Source organism: Anopheles marshallii, chromosome 2, assembly GCF_943734725.1.
Source record: "Anopheles marshallii chromosome 2, idAnoMarsDA_429_01, whole genome shotgun sequence".
NCBI lineage: Eukaryota > Metazoa > Arthropoda > Insecta > Diptera > Culicidae > Anopheles > Anopheles marshallii.
The window spans coordinates 87,086,098-87,110,424 of NC_071326.1; the positions used below are offsets into that span (position 1 = coordinate 87,086,098).

At 46.1% G+C, this 24,327-nt stretch overlaps 1 protein-coding gene across 2 annotated transcripts in view; it reads right to left on the reverse strand.

The window, feature by feature from the left end:
• LOC128710303 (transcription factor AP-2-epsilon) overlaps positions 1-24,327 on the reverse strand; it is a 43,572-nt gene that overhangs the window by 13,689 nt on the left and 5,556 nt on the right. Inside the window, exons 1-2 of one of the 2 annotated variants that reach the window (XM_053805353.1) lie at positions 18,840-19,385; positions 1,213-1,242 (exon numbers count right to left, since the gene is read on the reverse strand). In XM_053805353.1, the coding sequence (XP_053661328.1) occupies positions 1,213-1,242; positions 18,840-19,385 (576 nt within the window). Of the gene's footprint in view, positions 1-1,212; positions 1,243-18,839; positions 19,386-24,327 lie in introns of those variants that run through there. The other variant, XM_053805354.1, reaches the window with a different exon arrangement.

The window sequence follows — 24,327 nt, forward strand, 5'->3', positions numbered from 1 at the left end:
TCGGGCTGATAATGAGGTGAGTAGAAGCGGTTTGAGCGGTTGTTTTGACTGGGGTAAGGTTGTATCGGGTCTGTTATGAAGTGAATATCCATCCTGGGCCATCCAACCCTTTGGGAAGGGGTGGTACAGAGGGCGTTAGATAACTGCAAGTGACGTTGGACATTGGAACACTGGGAGAGCGATATTGGAATTGGTTTTGTAACGAAGTGGTCTTAGGCGACGAAGTTTCGTTATAAAACTTCCGAGACGTTAGAATACTTTGCGCGTTTTGAGCAATTCTTGCAACCGGAACAGGAAGAACTCCGCCTTTAGAGAGCCCTATGGGCCATGGAAAATGGCTTCCCATCGTATGATTGAATAATCGATGTTATATCATCGCTTCAGCACAATCAATGCAGAACATCTGTTCCACTGTGCAGAACAAAATGCGTGCAGATTACACAATAAGGGGGAAAAACTATAGGAAAAACTTCACTTCGGTCTGATTTGCCGTTTTGCCCTGGAGGCACATCAGTGCGAGAAGTACCTCCTGTCGAGTGTACCGACCACAGTTACATGAAGTTACACACGTACATACACACACGAAAATGAGGTCCCTGGCGATCGGTCCTGCCGTTCGTTGGTGGTTAATGCTACCATCGTCACAAAAGGGAGCCACGCACATTTACGGCGGATAGGAGGAGGAGCCAAAAACCTTCACCGGAAGGGTGGTTCTGAAGGTTTTGGCGTAAAAAGCGATGCATCAATAATGCAGCGGAGGGTTCATACCGGTGTCATACCTCCGGAGGGGTTGCATAGCTCGTTTTTTTTTGTTTGGTTTGTTTTCATTTTGTTCTGCTTTCGCAAGAGCGTGTAAGGCGGCACAATGTTTAAAGAGGGAACAGCGTGTGGAAAATAAAACCCGAAAAAAAAGACTGCAAACATCATTAATGCGAAGAAGAAGCGTTAAAAAAATGTATGCAAGTGTGTGTGGCTGGGTACTGTTTATGAAAGATGAAAATGACAGTTGAAAATCCGAGTAGGCGATGCAAAAAGCAGGAATAGAGATTGAAAATGTGCGTGATAAGCGAACAGAAAAGGAGTAAGTGGCAAGATATTGTGTGAAAAAATGGTCGCTTGCACTAGCAAAACGACAAAAAAAAATGACATGACATACGACGGTACAGAACAGGGAGGGGAATGTAATTAAATGGAACTAATTAATTCAATTACCAGCTGTGATTGTAGGGACGGTGTGAGTGTCTGGAATTAGAAAGAGAAAAAAGAGAAGAGAAGCAATTCAGCAAATATTGTTGGTACTAAAGTTCATGTGTTGGGTTTTAAATGCATTTATCTGTATTTATATTCAGGAGCGTGATAAAGCTGATCGATGAACGTACACATCTCCTTCTTAAGGCGAGTTGATAGACGGTGAAGCTTCCTTAAAGGAAGACTACCGGTAACGGAAGTCAAAATAAAAAAAAAAATACGGTGGAGAAAGCGCAATGAAGGACATTGAAGCAGAGTACGGTATCGCATCCTGTGTTCGATGTCTTCCCGCCTTAGCACAGAAAAACCATTTCCGGACGTCCAAACACATGGCCGTGCCGGGTGGAGGTGTGGGCTGGCGCAAACCGTAGCAGCCAGGATGCGCTTGAATCCTTTCGGCGATGAATAATGTCCTTTCCTTTCTGGCGGCCGGACGACATGCCAGGTGACGATAAGGTACCGAGGTACCAAGCAGCCGAAAATGATGTTCTGGTCGCGTTGAATGGAAAGTTGCTATTTGTTACTCGGCTTTTTGTGCGCCGAGCTGATGTCCACAGTGTTCGGGCATGTTTTATGCCTTTTGGTATGGTGAAAAATGGCAAAAAAGCCGAGCTGGGTGTGATGCATTGTAAAACTCACCCGTCACGCGAAGGGAAGGATACATCGGCAGGACTATTTAGATCGGCGATAAGCGATCGATTTGGCTTCCCCATTCGAACCCATTCAAGCCCGATTAGTTTCTAGAAAAAAAGCGATTTGGCCAGGGTGTTTGAGGAGGTGTGCTGGGGCGGGGTAGGTTTCGGGTGGTGTAAGTTTCGTCATCAACAACATTTGCCTGCCCCATTCTCACACCCATTCAACATTTGGCAGGATCTATCACATGTGCAGCACGATGGGCCGGACGATCGATGGGCCCCACCGAAGGAAGCCATTAAAATGATGGATTACTGTTCAATAAAAGGCTTTTGTAGTAGTTTTTACAACCCCCCCGTTTTTACCCCCGGTACTCCATTCGGACTGCGGAGATTGGACTGTAATTTAAAGACAATTTTACACACTCGCCCCGAAAGCGGTTCGCAAGATAAGAGCGATGAGCTGTTTTACCGTCGGTTGGAATGTGTGTCGACGGTTGAGGAGGAGGGGGGTTTTTTTTCACCCCCCCCTCCCAGCTTGTAGCTTGTATTTCGGAAGCTGTTTCGAAGACACACGACTTCCAGGCTAGGGTTTCGCGGGTGGATGATGACCAATAAATTTCCCGCATTTTTCTGCTCTTTTCTCCGAACGGGTGAAAAATGTGACCGATCGTGGCGGGTAGATCGTATCGCGGGATCCGGAATGGAGTGAAATAGAAGCTACGCACGGGAATGGTTCGCTATCAGTGGATCTCCTGGTTTTTTTTGGGGGGGTGAGTATGTAGGATTGAATTCCCGCGTTGGTTCACTGTTTTCTCAATAAAAAGGCAGATCCAATCTGTTGGTTTTGAACTGAATACACGCAAAAACCCGTCCATCATATAGATCTTCCTGGCAGTCACCGTTGAAAAAGGAAAAAAACACCATCCACCTAAACATTAAAGTCGAAGTTATATGAGGCTTCCAGTGTACGACGTGTAAAAGCTTTCACGAGTAGATTTAAGGAGATGACTCCTACCGTGGTGAGGTCACTCAATCCCACCGGTCGAAAGCGAAACGTAAACATTAATTTTCATCATTGTTTCGAGCGCTCCGCTTAGCAGCACACTCTTGGCTGCGTTCACCATCGGTTCTACGGAGCATAAAACAAAATCACTAAGCATATTATGCAGACAAAACGATCGATAAATTGTCATAGATAAGGTCGGACGAGGAGATGATGGAGCAGAGCCGGTGGCGGTAATTGGTGTGGGCCCGTGTGGCGCGTGTGGGTTGGAATTGATGGTTTGTTTGAAGTGCGATTAGATGTTCAGGACGAGCAACCGTTTGGTTTGGAATTTAGCGATAACATTTATAGCACAACGCTGCAGGTGTTTTTTTTTGTCTTCTGTGAAGCTCCAAGGACTTTGGAAAGGGTAACAAGTGCTGCAATTTAGCGAAACATCGTGATAACGTCACGATCGTATTGAACTTCAGCAAAGATATTAGATAGGGTTGAATAATGCTTGATAGATAAATTATAGCAAACATAGTATACAAGGCTTGCAGATATAAGATAGCCGATGAGTGCAGATTTGGGAATTCTACAGCTCGGTGAGATTATTGTAAAAAAAAATTCTAACTATTATCAAAATTTCTCAACAATTACAGAAGTATACAATCGAATAATTCGATATCAAATCAAAATTCATTACTACACCGACACCGACTCTATAGACTCGGACTAAAGAGGCGTGAATCTTCGAGATCCTCGGACTAGAAGACATCTCGGGAACTGTTTCGGGTACGTATATTTATCCAGACACCTTTAAATGACACTTTGAGATGACATTGAGTGGTGATAGTATCTGTCACTCTTCTGGCGCCATCTATCGTGAAACAATTCAAACAAATATCACACTTGACACACAGCAATTCTTTAAAGCAAACAAAATTAAACACACAACCATCCTTTTAATCCTATTCGTACAGAAAAGAAATGGCTAATAATTCATTTCTTTCCGCCAACCGTGAGAACATCTTGACTGTCCCAGCAGATGCGCGAAAGCTTTGTCTCACGCGCCCTTTTTCCATTTCCAAATGAAAGCTCTACGATATTCTCCACCCAGATAAAACGCTATCAGGAACAGGAAATGGCATGTTATGATTAAAATTAATTGTAAATTCAATTCACCCGGATGGCTTTTAAGGAGGCGCGAATCCACAACCGTGGCGCATCGTTTGCTTTGCCTGCGCGCGGTGAAATATCATTCCCCCCAGACATTAGTCATAATTTGGAGACCGTTTATAACTCGGGCGATGGTATTGAACACTGTGGGGCTAGTGTGGAAGCCGAACCGATTTTGAAACTCTGGCTAAAAGGGCTGGTTCGGGTAGAAGCTCGCTTCTCAAAAAAAAATATCGTAGGTCAATGGTAAGCCAAACGTTTGCGAAAACATAACCCCAATGCGATGTTCAAACATGAAGCAACTTTCTTTGCGAACCGGCTAGAAGTCTAAGAAGGCTAAATGAGTTGGTGCCAAATAAATCTTCATTTTTAGATGAGCGACCTCGTACATAAATTCTCAAATCCAAGCTTCCAAATCGCAGGATTTCGGTCGGTTTGGTGGTGCAATCGATTTTTCCCACTCGTAAATTTCACCCCGAATAAAATGAAGCGAGAGGAGGAAAAAAAAGGTAACAGTAACATTGTGGCCACCCAGTGGCACGCTGGGTCGGTCGATTGTTTATGCTTCCTTCGCGTGATTGGACCGGCTCGACTTCGAAACGCAGGTTGATAATTAAGCGCTGGGGTGGCTTCTTCAGTCAATCGGAATCGCGGACCACTGCGGCTCCACGGGGTTGGACGGTGGAGCACGCGGATGGGTAAAGGACGCATCCGCGTAACATAGCGAACATGTTTATGTTAATAGCGCTAAAGGCACTCTCTTTCGGCTAGCGCAAGTGCTCGGCCTGGCCGTAGCGAGCCGTGTGAAACAATTAATTTCCTGCGAGCATCACGCACAGAACTAAAAAATGGTTTGCACGATAAGCCGTCAGGGGCAACTGCAACAATAAAAGCGACCGAAGCTTAAATGTCACACTACACTTTTAAAACCCGCTGCCAAAGACGCTGGCTCCAACAACCGTTAGGAAAGGCACGGTGGACATGTGTAGTGCCCCGTAGGGAATTAGGTTTATTGACGCGCCTGATAAATGAAGCACCTGTGGCAGTTGTCCTGGCACACGCCGTAATGTCCTTCCCGATGTTTTGGGCGTGTCAGTAAAATGTGTGCTGAACGTGAAAAGTGGTCGTCCAAAATCATCACTCTCAGCTTGTACGCTCAAACCAGTAGAAACAGTTGTTCGACCTGTTACACCCATCGAACATACGATCAAAAAACGCATTAACAATCTCGTTTGTAGAGGATAATAACTTAATTTGATCACTCGTGGCGGGTGAAGAGTCCATCTAGAGCTTCGAAAGAGAGAGCGAGAGAGATAGTGAGGGGGAGAGGAAGAACATAAAAACAAGACGGACGATTAGACACTGAACACTGACCGGCAGCATCATCATCAGCAGCAGATTGATCGAATCGAATCGAGAGCAAACTCCACAAAAAAGTGAAACATAAAATGAAAAATTTTATCCCACCATCCCACCCTCCGGGAGTCCTACCGGCGATCGGCATGTAGAAGAGGCTCATGCCCTATTCAGCTCATGCCATGGCCAACACACATCGACGCCACCGATGATGACTTCTTTTGCCGTTTTGGTGGCATCTGATCGACCAATTTATTTGTACGGCCAAGCGGCCCCATCCGAGCTAGCGGGAAAAATGAAAAATCCACCCCGGTACAAAGTGAAATAAATTGAAACATAGTTCGCCGCGGTGGCTAGACACGCGTGCAGTCGCGCCTCCGTAGGTAGGGAAAAATGTGCTCGCATCATCATCACCACCGTCGGCCACGACAGAGCCGTGGGCCCGGGCGAATGGTGACATGAGCAAAGATAATGCGATCGAGCAGCAGTTTACAGGCCGCGTGTTTCGTGGTACGGGGACGCGAAAACCCCAATCTCACCGAAACAACCAAATCACAACTTGAAGTTCATTTCCAGATTTGAATATAAATCATGTTTAATACAATTCTATCATTAATCATGCCCTCTCCCGGTGCCCGGGCCCCTGCTTGGAAACGCGGGCAAAGGAGATGAAATGCTAGGTCAAACTGTACGGGTGACCGAACCCGAACACGATAGCGGCGGTGAACCCCATGTTCGGCCGCGGACAACACGGCCCGGCCGATTCCATTCGGCTTGTCGATTTTTGGACCGTTGGCGCATTGGAGCGCCGGATTTGACGGATTTTTGTGGCACCCGGTGCTGATTGAAAAATCGCCAGTGCCACGCATTAGGATGTGTAATTAATTTCAACGCTTCTAGGTGGTGGTTGGCGTGTGACAAGGCCGACGGAGAAGGTATTGAAAGCTACCACTGGTGGAGTCGTTTAGAGATCTCATCTATAACGAGACGATGTACAGGATGGTTTAATTAAAATATTTCCTATCTGATGCTTTCAATCGGTTTTGGTACGTTTTTTGCGAGCAGAGTAGTGCAAACGTTGTAGTATTTTTTTTTTAAGGTAGAAATATTCAAGACGTGTAAAGAGTTGTTGTAGTTATTGACTAAGTAATTAAGGTTTAAGGAGAGAATCTTAAGAAATGAGTGCTTATTAGAACAGGTTTATTATTAGTTACAATCGATGATTACTTTCTAGTAAATAGGAAATGGTATCTTAATTTCGTTGCAAAGCATACAACTTCTTGAAGTTCTCAAATTCTTCATTCGCCATTTACTTAGTTCCAGTAATGTTGCCAAATATCGACAAAAGCTATCAGTTTCTAACGTGAATTAAATAAAATTGTGTATGATATACTGTTCTAGGTCTAAGTTGCCAACGAAAATGCTGAATATATGCCCTTCGATTCGATAGTTTGAGAGAAATTCAATCTCCAAAGTAAATCAAAATAGTTCGAGGTTCAGAAGCAAGGACTTGGAACCATTTTTGGTTTGCACCCTCACTATATCTGTCTCGTTGCAAGCCTGGAGATTCCCAGCGAACCTCACCCAGCTCGGCTCGGGTTACGGTTGCACAGTAAGCAAAAGCATCGAAAGCCCAACGTTAGCCGACGCTGAAAGATGACAACATATCCTCAGGGGGGTCGCGGGTTTCCCACCGCATTCTTACGCACGATCCCGCACGAATCGGCTTCCGGATCGGGTGGAGCGCTTGGAAATGATCCACGACACAGGTCGGTGCGTTCCCAGCGAATGTTAATGTGTGACCAATTAATTTATTAATTGACAGCGATTTTTGTTTTCCATGTTTCCCTGCGCTTCTCGCTCGTTCGCTCGTTCGCAACGCGGCCGAGACAGAGCGGAAGCAGGATCAGCTCAGCCAGAGCAGCGTATTCGATAACGTTCGATTCCCGAACCCGGGACGCCGACGGTGCCGGGGAATAGAGTTGACATAAATAAAACGTGAAGAAAGAAAAAATCCCGTTTCGAACACTTTTCTGTCAAAACGAGCCCCGCGCCTCGATCGATTAGCGTTGCTTTGTGGGGCAATTTAGCTGGAGCCCATGGTGTGCTGACGGTGTGGTGTATCGAGTGTTGTGATAAGTTCGAACGGCGGAGCGGTTGCGTCCGCCGAATGGAAGAAGCAACGCCCCGAATGGGAAACGAATGGTGGCGAGCAAGCGAATGCCGACTGAAAAATGTCATGAAAAATAGCTATCGGATATCCGGTGGCAGCGGCGGTTCCTCCCCGGTGGTGGTTCATTTGCATGCGAAGAGTTTTGACCGGTTGATCGTGTGCTTTGGGGGGAGGGTTTTAGAAGAATCCCGTCTCCAACCGTACAGACGATCCGAACGAAGCTACGAAGGACCAAACCATCGACGGTGAATGTGGAGTGAAACAAACCGTCCCTGGTCCGTGTCGTCTTCAGCCGTTTGGGCGGACAGAGTCGCGGACATTCTGGGAAGCTGTTTCCGATCGTTCCAAGCTATTCGAACGCGAGGCAAACACCCAAACTCCCATTCATACTCGGTCGGTTACGTTGCGGATGTGTGAGTGCATAGTAGCACCTGGTTGTGAATGAGCTTACGAATAATCTCAAGGAAAGGGCGCCCTATTCGTACGAAAAAAAAAATCAAACCGAATTAATTTATTAATTTCTATGACCACCACCAACACCAACACCGTGCGGGACGATTGCGAGCGAACAGTTTCGCACCGATGTCGCCGCACCTTCCGCTCATACCCGTGCAGGCACTGATGATGATGCGATCGGTGGTACCATAAATGTTGTGCGCACACGCGCGCCGACCTCTCCTGCTTAGCACAGCAGGTCCGGTTAGGTTTTATTTTCCAAACGTTCGGGTCCAATCCGCGCCCAAACCCCGGACCCCGAAAGCTCGCAGGTTGTCGCGGTTTCCGGTCCAGATTCTGTGGCGGACTGCACTTTTATAGCACCCGGTCGCGAACTGCCCCGGCGAAGGGAAAGATGTTTCACTGCTTCTCCTGCGCTTCCTCTACGTTCCCCCTTTAGCACACTCACAAATGTACGTCGAAGTGGATGGAACGAGGTTAAGCCGATAGTGAGCCGATATCCACCGACTCGCTATCGGGGTGGGGTACGTAAGAAATGGTCAAACCGTAATCATGTGAAGTTTATTTGAAGTTTTGCGTCGGGGCGTCGCGAACAAGGCGCTGGGGTCTGTTAAAAACTGCCCGGTATATGTTGGTATATTTGAATCTTTCTTCCGTTTCACTGCTGTTCGATCTTTCCGGTTCTGGTCTATCAGTGTGCGAATCGCCAAACCCAGTCAAAATCAGCTGGGCAGCGCTGTTAGGCTTGTGGAAGAATGTAAGCGACGAACCCGGAATTGTGTTCAAAGCTTTTACAGTTATTATAAATGTTTTTCCATCTATTGACAGAAAGAACATTTGATATTGAAAATAATTTCCTGTAAAGGTTTAAGTTTGAGCTGGTGGCTTAAAGAAAACATAATAATCGCTTTGATGAATGGAGCTTTAGTTTTAATGTTTAGTTTACAAAAATTTTAAAGCATAAAGAAGTTTGTTTTTATGTCAGAATAATTACACATTACATGCAACAATCAAACATGTGACCTTTATCGGGTAAGAGCAAGAAACTATTTGTGTCGTACGCCTCGCAGGATGATCTGCAGAAAGCCGCAAAAAGAACGATTAATGATTGGAATGTTTCAACCGGTGCCGGTGGACATCATCACTGAGTCGCACGGAATGTCCACGTATTAAAAATAAAAGAAACCCCGGAATGCGAACTCATTTATTCGGCAGGCCAGGCCAAATCCAGCCAACCGAAACCGCGCGATTTACGCGACCGAATCGATCGTGACCGATGGTGTGACTTGCTTCGGTAGGGTTGAACCGTGCTCGGGCCACGGCACGGTCTGATAAAAGTTTTGTGTCATTTCGTACAATCGTGAACTCACGGCCTCATCATGCGGCTGACGAGGACGAGGAATTCCATCCGTGAACGGTTTTTCCTAACGATGTGCTTGCCGACGGGAGTTTGTGTTTGCTGCCGTTGCGCGGTTGTGCCGCCAGTTGACGGGTTTAGCGTGTATGCGCGCACGGGTTTCGATGATTAATGTTCTTCTAAACGGTAATCTCCCGCGAGACCCGCGCATAATGTGGAATGCGGTTCGGGATTTGGCTGTGCGAAATAATTGCTAATCTCAACCGGCAGGATCCCAACTATCGGATAAGCACGGCACCGAAGCGGGGCCGGGTCTTTCGAGGTTAGGTGCGCTTCATTAGGTGCAATTTGTTTGAGCGAGTGCGTCAAGTACGATTGTCTGCAAAGCGTCGCCAACGAGCGAGCAGCGAATCATCCCGTTAAAGTGAGACGTCACGCCTCGGCTGGACAATACTATGTGACGCATACGCACGATATTCGCTTTATTCGCTGATTTGTGGAAAGGAATAATATAAAAAGAGAGAGAGAGAGAGAAAAACCGAGAGATTCCATTTAAAGTAGGCAAAGCGAATGCAAAACCCCTTACTGGGTGAAACGGTTACGCTTCCCCTTGGAAGACAATTAGCAATATGTTTCAGTTATGCTTCAACAATCGCCCGGTCGCACTAAGCAAACAGAAGCATCCCTAGCCGCGCCGTGCGTAGATCGTGTCAATGGTCCCCGAGAACCCACCGAGCGCTGAGCGTTTTGTGAATGGTGGTTCTTCAGACTTCAGAAAAGGGGGCAAAAAAGAATCTGTTTGCCCCCGAGGCATCAGCCGACCGACAGCTGAAGGGGTTCTACTCGGTAAAGAACCCTACCGACGAAGCCGGTTTGGTGCTGTTGCAGGATTTTTTTTTTATTGTAGTAGTTGATGTTTCCTATAAAGGTCCTACACACGGTCGAGCGATGGAAATTTGGAGTGAATTTGGGTGTAATTTAAAGCAACAGAGCGACACACAAACTAAATATAGTACGTATTAGAAGCGCAAGAAAAACCCGTAAAGAATGGGGTAAAGCAGGGTAGAACAGTAACATGGACCTTTCTCACTCTGGTTCACACAAAGCACAGCCAAACCAGCAGCAGACGGTCTGACGCCATGATCGGGATGGGAAGTGAGCAGCATTAAACCCCTGATATTTGTTGTATGTTTTTTTTGTGTTACAAACGGGAGGTTTTAAAAGTGCACAAGGTTTCTATAGACGCGCAGTATGATGAGATGATGAGTGCGCAGTGAGGAAGGAAAGTTCTAACGTGAGGGGAAGAATCAATGTCTACCTTTAATGTCGGCAAAGGGCGGGCTTTAGCAGGACACGCTTGAATTGAATTAGGAAATTGCATCCATTCGCAATGTTTGGCAGTTTTCTCATTAGCAATGAAATTTGGCAACAATATCCGGTCTCTCGATTGCATTAGGAAGGGGTATAAGTGAGCTGTAATGTTAGGATGTTTCATAGTATTGTGACTTCATAGACTTCTTGTAGGAATAAAAACAAAATGAAAACTAAAGGCCGATAAAAGAAAAACTCTTAAATACGGGGAAAAAACACATAAGAAGGCTTACAAATCTATTGTTATTGTGTTGGAAATTAAATTCGCAAAATTTCACTCTAATTTCAAACTAATTGAAGTTATATTTAAGCAACAATTTATTGGTGATTGGCACAAGAAAAACTTAAAACAAATTAATAAGTCGAACCAAACCCCACATGATAATTAGATAGTGGAATATCACACGCAAATAGCTACGTAGAGAGGAAAAGAGTAACAAGAATAGATGATATAGAAAGAAAGAAACACATCCCCAAAACCCTAATCACATCGCTACAACGAGAGTCGACATTAAACAATTCCAATCGATTAAAACTAATATCTACCGCACCGTTGTTTTCGTGCCTTGTTTTCGGTCGGCCCCCCCCGTTCGGGCTTTAGGTGATTGTGATGAAATTAATAGTTTGAAGAAAGCACACCCGCTCGGACAAATCCACCGCCGTAGTTGCGGTGTATGGTACAAGAAAAAAAACAAGAGCTCCGCTCGCAATAAAAGCGTGTAAGCGAACGTCGAAACAACCGGCGGGACCTTCCAAACGGTTCGGTTTCGGGTTAATGGCTATAATTATGCGCTGACGCCGCTGTGCGCTGCAGAATGTTTGGAATGATAGTTTAACGTTTCATGATTGGCGATGATTAAAGCGAATCGGAAACTTTTGCTCTATAAACTCTACATACACACACAGCCGACGGTACCACTAAACGCCTTTTGGGAGGTTCGTGTGCTGCGAAGCGCACGAGTCTAAAAGCGCTCAAATCATTCGAATCCCTGCGCGAGGTGGCCAGCAATTAAAAAAGCGCCTTACCTAACGCTACATTTTGTTTTCGGCTCACCCTTGTCGCCACCCGATCCTCGCGTTCTCCTTACCGTTTCGCTTTTTTTCCCCCCTCTGTATGGTGGTTCCCTGATTTTTAACTGCAAAACCGGAGGAATTGGGTGATGAACCATTCACCGACACACGGGATCGATGTAAAGGAAGCAGTTTTAGATCAATTTAAATCATCGATTGTGTTTTTTGCTTTTCTTTACTGCTTTAGGTTTTGGGTGCGGGCAACCACGTGATCGTGGTTGTCTCGTGCGCTAGCGAGTATGTTGTTGTACACCAATTAAAGCAAAACAAAACAGTTTGAAGGGAGCGAAACAAGGGAAAAAAAAGGCGAAAAATAAAGTACAACGAAACGCGATGTTTTCAACATTTTGGTGGACCGGTCGAAACTATACCATCGCGAGCAATTAAGTCGAGGAGATGACCACAAATTTGGTTGGGTAGCGTAGCCCCACTGAAACGATTCACCCGGACCCGGGTTCATTGTTGTGTGTCGTCTAGATTGGGTATCGATCGCACGCGCATTCGTTGCTCCGCACGGCAGCCGTTGCTCGTGAGCAGCGATGAAAAATGGTCACTTCATTTGAAAAGGCAGTTTTGTAGCGGCTATGCCGAGGAGAAGGGTTTAAAGGGGGGCACACGATAAAACCATCGTTTCGGGTGAGGTTCGTCACTTGTTGAAGTTGGAAGTCTATCGATTAAAAAGCGCCGCTTTCCATGCAGCGCGTTAATACGCGCGTGCGATAATGCAGAGACTTACACGTTAATCAATCAACAACTACCAATAGCTCCCACTGTCCACCCTCTTCGCAGTCCCCCCTCCGATTTTCGGGTACTTTCTTCCACACACTGACAAAAGAACGGCCCAGCTGCTTTCTTCGACTTCGCTTTTCTTCGACTTTTCAAGAATGCACTCTTGCCCTTACACTGTCCCATATTCATCGACTGTCTTTATTGAAGAGAGATCAATCAAAGCGAATGCATTTCATACCATTTCGTTGGTATTTTTGTGTCCGAACGATTAACAATGCAAGGCATCGGAAAGTGATCGCGCTCGCGCTCAACGCTCGACCACGATTGTTCGTGTCACTTGCCACAAGTTGCGCACGGTACGATCATTTGAAAGTGGGTAATGAGAGCTGCGTGCTAGCTATTTTTCATCCCCGGGAAAAAATAATTTGGTTCGATTATTAAACGAATCCATTCGGAACGGTAGGCATTAACGTCACGGGGAATATTGGTTACAAGAGCTAGTATAAGTAGCATAATTAATGGTTTACAAAAAAGCGAAAAAAGAGCACAAAGGGCTAGTCCTTTCCTTGGGTTCGAACAAAAAAAAAACAACAACAAAACCTCCCAACTGATCATGAGTAGCGCCAAATGGTTAACTTTTCCCCATTCGAAGGGAAAAATAAATGATCATCCAATTACTTGGCTTTACATCCAAGTCGCTTCCCTTCTAGGGTGAGTATTGATCGTGGCCAGGGAGTTGACCCTGTTTCTTCTGGTGCTGTTTTCGCAAAGCAAGTGCCGTCTACGAACGAAAGTTTTTAATTCGCTTTTGATAAAAGAAATGCCTTCCTTTTATTGATTTGCTTTTAAAAAATATCCCAGCAAGTAGAAAGCCAAACAAAAAGAACAAAATAATTGTGGGAAAATCAATCACCTCCGAGCGCATTACGAAGTGATCTTCGTTTGCTTTAAGAAACAAACAAATGCTCAATCACAACCGCATGCTGACGGTGTTTGTCACACGAGTTGTACCTTTCGGCGGTACCATATCGGAAGACAAATTAGCATTTATTGGCCGAATCTGTGTGTGCGCGTGTGTGCTTTGAATCAATTTCTTTAGCATCGTTTAAAATGCAACAGACTGTCATAAATCTTGCCCCGGGGTAGCCTAAGGGAAGCTTCCCCGTTTCGCGAGATAGCACGTGATAGATTGGATTGGAAAAGCGTACAGAAAGGGACGGCATAGGTGTAGAATTCTTCCGTATTTGTGCAATTAAAAGATGTGTAAGCGATGAATGCCATCTCTGTTGTCGCCGTGATGACCCACCACTTGTTCCTGTGGCTGTGGATGCAAATTCGTTTTGTTGGTTTTGGTTGCTTTCCACCATTTTCTGCGACCCTCGACCTGTTCTGCGAGCTGCATCGAGTTGCGAATCGAGTTTGCTGGTTACCGGCATTCCAGCTGTTCGGCAAAAGAACACAGGGGACACACCGTACCGACGGTTAATAAATTATTATTAACTTGTAATTATTTTTATTGTTTATTTCGCTTTATTTGCACAAGCGTTTTGGGTTCACCGAATTAATGGGCCGACGGTGGCGGTATCGCGCCCGAACAATCAACCGAACCGCGGTGGCACGAGCTGAGCCCACCTGAAGCGGCGGAACCGCCGGATGAACGGGACGGTTTTGCGCATTTTTCATCGCATTGCAAGGATCAGCATAAAGACTCGATGCCCGGTGCGTTGGGCCGGCGCAGTGCAGTGCCGAAGCGGAATTCCGCTCCGTCTGCCTGTCATAACTTTTGTTCCGCTGGTTGTACACGGCGGGAAAGCGACGGTTCGCAAAAGAAGAAATGATTTGACAGTTTTATTTTTCACTCGTGTTTTGTGTCGTGTTCGTGCCTTTCATTTTTTTGTTCGGGTCTGTCGCTTCTCATCGGTCACCAAAAAAGAAAGAACCGATCATGCATACGTACCAAACCGATCCGATGAGAACCACCGATTGAGGGGTTTTCATGTTATGTGTTTTGAATGGGCTCAAGTGTCCATTTTTGTTTTTATTAGCACTTACAGCTGATTTTAGCTGCAAACGAATCTGCAACCTGTTCCGATCGAACAGCAACAGTGTGTGTGTGTGTGTGTGTGGGAATGTGGCGGAACCTTTTGTCCTGCGTATGTTAAGGAATGAGGAACGTATGGATGGGTGGTTAAGATGCCCAAAAAAAAGGAACTCTCATCATTAAAATCCCATGGTGGAAGCGAACGCGAAACGAAGAAAAAGGGTATCGCGATCGCGAAACAAAAAACCCTTCCCGGTGGCAATCCCGTGGGGGACTTTGCAAGAATTGAGCCGCCGGAATCGACACTTGAAATTTGGGTCACCAGAACTTCGATGTTGCCATTCGCGAGGGGGATGGTTGTGAAGCGGGCGAAACGGCGTGTGGACAGGGGTTGGAAAAAGGAAGAAGTGGTTCAGTGATTTTCACGTTCCCTTTTTTTTCGCGTTTCGGGATGAGAAGGAAATAAAAATTACGTCCAATTTTCAGCACCGGCACAGGGCATTGCCGTACCGTGTTTGATGTTTTTCGGCGCCTCGCGATAAAGGGCTTAACTGGTGGATCGCGATCACCGGGTCGCGTATGCGGCGTCAGGGTTCGTCGCTTAGCTGTCCTAGTTTCGCGCTAGATTGATCGTCGCGCACGGGGTTGCATTATGTGGCGAAGCTGAAGGCATTTGTTTGGAATTTCTGATCCCTTAACGAGCTTCAGCGAAAAGTGATAATTGCAAGCCGTAGTTGGACTTTGATTGTGATTTTTTTATTTTTTAGTACAGCTTTATTTGAGTACGGTGATGATTTTCAGAGCAGGGTGATAATATTTCAAAAGACCATTTTGGTTTTTCTTTTTAAAATTCTTTGTCTTAAAACATGGAATATCGAAGAAATATTCTAGGGTATTTTTACCTAAGTTTCCTTTACGTTTCGTTTGCTATTTCTGAGACATTTTGTCCTAAAGGAAACCATGAATAGCACATGAATTCTCGAAAAACATTACATAGTATGATAATATTCAAAAGGTCTACAAGTTTGTCAGAGTATGCGCAACTGTTGAATGCACAATTTGACAATGTGACGATTGTTGTCAAGCAAGAGCAGCAATACATAATTAATCTTTTGACCTGCGTTAATATACGTTACAGAATTTATGTTTTCTTTTTCGTCCTCCGAAATGGAATGCAATAGGTTCAGCATGAACTGGTTTAAGTACTGAAATTATGTTCGACATCCTACACTTGACACTTTTTTCCCTCTCATTTGTTGGACTGTTTGCGGTTTTTTTTTTGGGGTTTGGCAAAACGTTTCATTCATTCACGGTGCAGGCGATACACTTTCTAAGCGTACTCCGTACTCCCAAACCATAAACCCCCTCCCATAAGTGGAAGAAACCCGCGCGAAGTTCAGAAATCAAAAACCTGAGCTAATGGTGGTAATGAGATTACCCGTAAACTGTTTATGTGATGTCGCCTCCCGCTACGTAGGATGCGATTAATGCGCTACGGGGAGGTTACCGTTCGGGAAGGAGCGCAAAAGAGATCCCCCAAAAATGCACGTGTGTGCGTGTGTGTGTGCGGATCTACCTTGAGGCCAAACGTTATTGTGTCCACCGTAGGTCGTGGTTAAACTAGCGGTGGCGAGTGACATGATGTTGGGTGCCACATAAATTGGAGGATTCCGGCTCCCTTTTCGAACCACTCATCGTGATCGTTGCGCCCGGGTTTTTATTCTTTATATTGTTATTTTCTTGTTTTTTTTTGGGGAGGGTGGTTCATGGGATCCATAATTTTGCTAACCTTTCTTCGCTCTTTTTTCCCCCGTTTGCTTTTTCGACCGGTACGAAACGGAAGAGTTTATCCACTGTCGAGTGAGGGTTACCCGGCCAAGAAAAAAAAACGTTTCCTGTCCTCACGAATCGAGACGATCTTTCTACACTGTCAAAGACATAATTCTCTCACACACACACACACACGACCTGAGGAAAGGGGAAAGTGAAGAAAAGTGTTGCCAAAACGAAAGATCGAATGGAATGATGGAAGCAAACCAGGCAAAGCGGAAAGAAATAACACTACATGAGAACAAGTGTTTTGGCATGTCGAAGATGTCCTCCCCCCCCCCCCCATCACTTAGATGGAGTCAGTCCAAATGGTTCTTTGCCGTTGTTTCTCCGCTTCCTCTTCTAAGCGAAATCACGCGAGTGTTCGATATTAATTTATGCATGGCTGCAAGGAGAGTTTGCAAATTGTTTAAGCAAGCGACCGGACCGGTAGAGAAAATTTGCAGGATTGTCTCGTGAGGCGTTGAAACACGCCACGATCCGATCATGATTCGTCCGGATCGTGCAATGTGTGTTTTGTGGTGAAGCAAATTATTTAGCGGTTTGGTACAAATCGTGGGGAAGCTTAATGTTTTGGCCATGCCAAAAACAAAGGGTTCCGTGGGATTATGAGCTTACCATTTGTAATAGATTTGTAATGTTTTAGTTTAATAATTTGAATGTTAATTACCTAAGAAAGAAACAATCATTTGCACCCATCTTTGGAAAAGAAATCATAATTCGTCCTTCCAACACGCGACCAAACCGCAACGGTTACAATGTTTTGATTAAATCGCAGTTCAGTTCGGTTCGGTTGTCGAACAAATTAAAACAAACGCCACAACCGAATGTGGCGTGACGATTCCCCAATTTCGTTACTCCCCGTGTTTCGTGGCCTCACTTGCGGGCGATGTGTTTGTTGGGCTGCCGGGCGAAATGTAATCTGTAATGCTCCATCAGAAATTGGGTCAATGCGTAGTCGATCGTTCGGGGTAGCGATCGATTTCCTTCCCGAAAAGGGATAGTTTCAATTCCTATGCCCCGGCGAAGCGCCCGACGCTACGTTCAAATGCTGCGTGAAATCGACATAGTGGACGCAATCGTGGTTTGAAGGGCTCGCCGTCTAAAGCTAAATAACTCGCACCATCGTTTGAAACTGAACGCAGCGAGGGAGGGTGTGTGAGAGGGACAGCGAGTGAGGGGGTAATAATTAATTCAGTAATCTTGAATGATTGACGTAGCTCGGATTACTTGCAAGATTCTTTTATTTTAGGGGAGCAGTTTTTGTTGAACACCTTTTGCTACTCTTTCTCGATCCTCACACACTATCTGATCGGATGATGGAGGATGGGAGTGAGCCAAAACGAGCAAACGAAAGAGAACGATAGAAAAGTGGCTGATGGTACGTTCCACGTTTTGCGAGCGGAGGAGGTGAAATTAAAAATCATCGACAATCGATCGATCTACACAAATGTCGAGAATCTGATAAACGGGGTGACGACGGTTGGAAGCAGAAACGGGAGCAAGTCAAAAGTATGTGCAGAAACAAAGCAACAACAACAACAACAACACGAAGGACGATCACTTTTCGCTGGTGGAGAGTGGAGTTTTGTGTTGGAGAAAAAGTGATTAGAAAATTTGGAAACATACGACCGAAGGAGCCTGCGCCGGTTGGGCAGAGTAGGAAAAAAGAACGCAAAGAAGATGAACCGATTCCGGAGAAGTAAGAGTAAAAGGATAGCAGAAAATGATGTGATGGAAGCAAAAAAAACAACGAGATCAAATGAACATGAATTAGTACATCAAACGGCAGAGATGTCGAATAGTTAACAATAGACTACAGAGGAGTGGCCTTAATGAGTTGACTATTGCATTTAAAAAAACTTTTAATAAACTATTAAAATATTTTAAATTTATATATTGCAAAAATGCAAATGATGGTAAGAAATGTAATGAAAATGATACTGGACCGACCGTGATTCTGAAGATCGTTTTAATACCACAAGGACGGATACTATCGCATGACCTGAATGTAAACTTATTTTGTCCAACAAATGGTTAGATAAAGTTTGTCTCGGTATGTTCACCAATATCCCTCTTGGTGTGATGTTATGGTTGAGTCAAAGAAATACATTCGACAGGACTGGCCTCATTAGACGATCGCTTCAGATTGAGTTGCTCCCGCAAGTGATCCAGCTATTCCTTTTCCTTCGTGAATAGCTCCGCATCAAATCGAATGCAAATCAAGATGAAGACATCGAAATGCGCTGGAAATTTCCCTCCAGGGAGGGAAAGACTCCACGGCGACCGGGTTGAAAGGTCGTCACTGGTGTGCGCGGAATAAATCAGAAAGTGCCAAACGCGCACCGTGGAATGAAAGGAAGCGCATCGGAGTGCTCGAGTGCGCGCGCGATCAGGATCGAACTTACGTCGTCATCGTCGTGCAGGGAACTGCGCTCATCATCAATCAAAATCAATTGGCTTTTGCTCAGGTCATCGTCACAGTCGTTGGCGGAGGTGGCGTTGGTCCCGGCAGCAGTGGAGGAGGTCGTAGTGCCCGGCGTTGCGTGACTGCCACCGTGAGCCATGCCCCGTTGGTTGACGGCGTGCTGCTGGTGGCTGGTGGTGACGGTAGTCGCGGTGGCATGGTTGTTGTTGCTGTCACTTCTGCGATTGTTGTTGTTGTCACCGGCCGCACCGACCAGATCGGTGCAGTCCATGCCGGAGCCGGAATGGTGATCATCGTACCCGTGGTGCAGTACGTGTAGCGTGTGGTGATGATCATGATCGTGATGATGATGGCCGGATGGTTTCATGATCTCCATGTTATTCTTCAGGATCTCGTTCAAAGACTGGTGCCGCAGGTCGGTGATTTGTATCTGACCCGGGTCATGCTGCTGATGTTGCTGCTGGTGCTGGTGCTGCTGACCAAGATCAGACAGCTCGGCGTGCTGCGGTACGTTATTGTTCTTCATCGTGTAGTTGCAAAGTTCACAGATCACTAGGTTTGTGCTACACTTTGCTTAACACTTACGATCACCATGCGACTCCATCAAGGCACGGAAGAAGATGTGAATAGTTCAAATGGCGAATCGTTTCAGTAAAATGCGGTACATGTTAGAACTACTCTATTGAACCACCGGTTCATAGCTTTCTATAGCATAATAAGGCACATTTAATTCACTTCGATCTGTAGACATTACACATGGCAAGTAGGTGGCACCACTATGTTCTCTCCAACATAAATATGGTCGTGTATGTGTGTTGAACTGTGCACCACAATAAATTAACCCAATTACACAAACGGACACGGAAATGGCACTAAGATTTCATGCGATAGCAGCAAAACCCTATGAAAGACATCAACGCTTTTGGCGGGTATCGAAAATCAAGCGACGAACCCCGCTCCAATCATGGTTTCACTATCGCGTCCGGATCGGTTAGAGGAAGCAGTTAAGATAACACTTATTAGCGCGAGAGAAAGGAGCGACCCGGTGAAATGTGAAGCGAGTGTGAATGATTCAAACACACAAAAACCACCAACCAAACATCGTAGAATGATAAATCTAATTGTGCTTGAAACCGAACGAAAAACATAAGCCAAACTTTAACCCGACACGGAAGGAAAGCGATGTCTTGCTGTGAGGCAGGTGCAAATAGATAGAGAAAAAAGGGTGCAAAAACACGCGAAACACGCGAAACCGAACACGCCGATGCGTACGATCGAAAGATCGCATGTAAACTAGTGGCCGTCGGGTCAACCGCAAAGCCCCGGAGCGATTTTCCTGTGCCTGGGTCGGGTCGGGTTCGTCGCCTGTGTCCGTGCCTGTGCTCTGCAGAAGGAAAGATTCTCTTCATGCGTGCTCTTATGCTGGCCCTGGCGTGTTGCCCGCTACATAATAGCGCGAAGGAATCTGACTCTCGTACCATCGCACAGCATCTGCTTCTCTCTCTCTCTCTGTTGCGCATTTGCTCTCTTTCCAGCGATTCTCTCTAGCGATCGTGTGGTTTCGTGTGTTGTATGTTGGTTTGGACTTTGGTTTTTTTTTGTTTCGAGGGAAACTTAACACGATCCCAGGTTGGTGAGTCGGGAGATGGGCGAGCGTGCGAGATTCGATTCACTCGTCGCGCGCATGTGGCGCACGAGCGGGCTTATGTTGCCGCGGTACGATAAAACACACTTGATCGATCGTTCACCTGTGACAAATTGACTCAATTGTGTTCAAACCTGAACGTGTCGGTCGTTGCGCGGGAGGGGCATCGTGGGAATCTTCATACGCTTTAAAAGGCCGTGCGGGGTTTTTTTTTTCGCGTTGACGATGATCAGTCTTCCACGGCTCGCTAGTGACCCACATATACACATCCAATCGAAGACTTATCGTCCGCGGTGTGCGATTGTGGAGCTGGTAGAGAGATTCGGCTTTGTTGGTGTAATTTCTTGGCCGGCTTTGCACTGCGCAGGTATGTACGCGAGCTGGTACGGGTCGGTCAAGGTGAAGCGAAGCACCGTGCGCTGGGTTTTGGTGGCTGAGCGGAAGACAAACTCCCCAAAAACAGTTTGATAGCGCGTGGGGCGTACAAAGCGATACAATTGCTAAAGCGACTTGTTGCGCGCGAAGAAATTTGTCGGGCTCGAGTGATGCTTTCGAGTGGTACGAGCGCACTCGAGGTGGATTTCTGTACCACTCTTCTGCGGGTCTGGCCCGTGGGCCGAGTACGTTTGCTTTGCTGTTACTGGTACGATCCCGATCCGGGGCCGGCGGTGGTCTAGGTGACAGAAAAATGTGTGTTAAAATAACAGCGAGTTGGATGGGGTTTGAGATGGTGTTGGCACTGCTTCAAAGCGTTTGAAGTGGAGTTTCACGGGGATTAGTGTGGCGTTTTGATACGTTAGAGTATCCGATTTGGAAACCTTTGGTTCCCCCCCACATACACACACATACAAAAATGGAACCGATTAGGATTACCATGTGCTGGTGTTTGAATATTTTAAAGTTGCACATATAACTTTTTATTATAAGATCGAAATCTGTTAAATTCATATAAAAAACACCTTATTTTTCTTTACACATATTTTTGTTTGCATTTAAAAACGACTTGTAAACATACCTTTCGCTAGAATAAAACACAAGCGAATGAGCTTTGATATAAATGCCCTACAACAGCACTTGCACTTGACATCCCCAACCCAAATAAAGTGTCAAGCAGTACATGCAAGTGCTACTTACTCCAGATTATGCTCCCTGTGGGTCAACCGTCGAACCTGCCCAAATTAAGCGAGGAAGCGCAATGTTTTAGTCGCGAAACGATTAATGCTAATGTATGCAGCTACATATGGTGTCGGCGGTACTGTTTCCCTTTTACATTCTGCCTGCTAAAAATACGCACACAAACGATCGCGATTTTCATGGAGTGAGTGTGCGGCTGAATGCACCGAGCAGCGGATGCTCGGTACGCAAATTCAACACAGTTCACTCGGTTGCAAACACGGTGGCGAAATAAAATTATATTAATTAAGAGTTCTTGCAAACAGTGGACGTGTTGATACTGGGTCGCAATTAAAAGAATATTTGGACCTGAAGGAGTTTACGTTTTTCGGAGCGATTCCGTACCGAACCCAGGGGAGGGAAGGAGAGCGAAAGCGATAAGCCAGTTTACCTGTACCGCTTCACGATGCCTGGTGTGGTTCCTTTAACTTAATTATCGTACCGTTGCGTTTGCTCGGTACAATCGTATCGCTTTGAACGTGCGATTGAAGTTCGACGCTCGGGCGCAGTCCCCGTCCCGGTTGCGGACGGCACGCGCATCCTAAAACGCGCCCGCGGTCGAGGAAAGTGTCAAATTTAAGTGCCCAAAAGACGGTAGGCCTCCGGTCGCCTTGCGGGACGCTTAAAAGTGGGTTTAACGTCGTGCGAAATCGCTGCCACGATAAGGCGCGGGATCGTTTCGCTTCGGCCAGGCGGTGTGACCGAGGATCGGTCTTATTACGTGAACGTGGTGCTGTAGAATATGATGCGTTTTTTATATGCTTTGCGCACAGACAAAAAAAAACTCAGCTTGGGGTGGATTTTTTACCGCGTGTTTGGTGGATTGAAAGCAGCTCATAAAGCCGGAGAAAAAGATAATCCCGGTGAAGTGAAATATCGTTTCAACACTTTGGCTGATGTTTGCCGGATTCGCATCGGCATACAGGCGGGCGCGCTTTGCGATGAGGATGACATTTCAATTTAATTAACGCTTGATAGTGCGGCAGTTGAACTGGATTAGATTAGAGCCCATTTTGGGTACGGCAACGGAACGTTATGGTTACGGTTCGTTTTAACCTCCATCGCTTGAGCACAAAGCTCGTGACACTATTTTACGGTTTCTCCGATAGGATAGTAAGCTAAAGGGCTGCGGTTTTATTGTCGCATGCATTCTACCCATAAAATGCTACCACGACCACAGCGCGACACGGCGAAAGGTGGAAAAAATCGGTAAAATAAATAAAAGCTCGCCTATATGGCCGGTACCACCCAGCACCAAATCGATCGATCGAGGTCTCAAGATGTGCAACAAAAGAATGCCTTGAATGTGCGGAAAGCAACCGTAAGCACACGCCAAAAACAAAACAAAAAAAAAACAGAAAAAACGGCAACTATCTAAAGCGCACGAGCACGCGCACACGCGAGTTGGTTGGTCATTTTAGTCGATCCGGTTTATTGTGTGTGTGTGTGTATGCACAGGACGCCACAAAAACCGTCCACTGCACACGGATCGTAGCGCGAAGCGTAATGCCAGCGGCAATGGTAACAAAAACACCGCAGAACCTTAACACACTGAACGGAATGGGTCACCGCGTAACTAGAAACCCCGTTCAACACCCGTGGATTTCGTGCTGGCGGAAGACCCATTTAAGGTGGACCGGGACCAAAACGGGGGTTTTCACTCGGGATCACGCAGGGTCGCACCGGGCGAAGGCACGCGGTTGCAGATTTTGCTCTAAGCAACACGACCAGCAAACGCATCCGCGCGAAACTAGCTCAACCGTGTCCGGAAAGCGTTCTAACAAAAGACTTAAATGCACAGGCGATGAACCCGCGTTTGTGACCCGAAGCGATGTCATCTCTACAAAGTCGCACCAGCGCGGGGTTTTCATTCATAAATTCGCTCACGATATGTGGGACCGACCGTGATCGGGTCTGTGCCTCGTGTGTGTGTGTGTGTGTGTGTGTGTGTGTGTGTGTGTGTTGCATATTTAGCCTTAAAGGTGAGGATAATGTCGGTTTTCAGGAATCGGCATAACTTCACCCTCCCCCTAAACCGTGCGCCAAGCACCGTCCGCTGGTGCCAATTATTGTTATCCACCCGGTTTCATTCATCGAACGGGTCGGGATCGAAACGAATGGTACCACCGCTGCCCCAGTTTCTTCCGTTCCCGTGTGTGCGTTTTTATCTCCCAGCGCCGTTTTGATGCTGCTGAAAATTCATTTTGTAATCATCAACCGCACACAGCACTCGGTGGTCTTTCCGCTCGGTTTTTATTTCGCGCAGATCGCGTCCCGGGCTCGAACATTCAAATTAATAACAACAGGTAAATGGCACCCTCCTTCCAATCGCCCTGCGATCTTAAAGGCAAAACTAAGGTAAAAGAACCTGCGTTAAACGAAAAAAAAAAAAACGGAAAGGAATGAACAAAAAAAAACCCAAGCCAATCAAAAGAAAAATACATGAAAAATAAACGCACCTCGATGAAACATAAATATGACACAACGAAATATGGTCATTGGCGGTGTGTGTGTGTTTGGGGCGCGTGAACACACCGGAAAAAGAAAGGCACTGCAGCCGTGGCGGGGTAAGGTGTGGTAGAATTACTCGCGGCAAAGAAGAGATTTGAGAGTTTCCTGTGAAAGATTCGATTCGTGTGTTTTTTTTTGG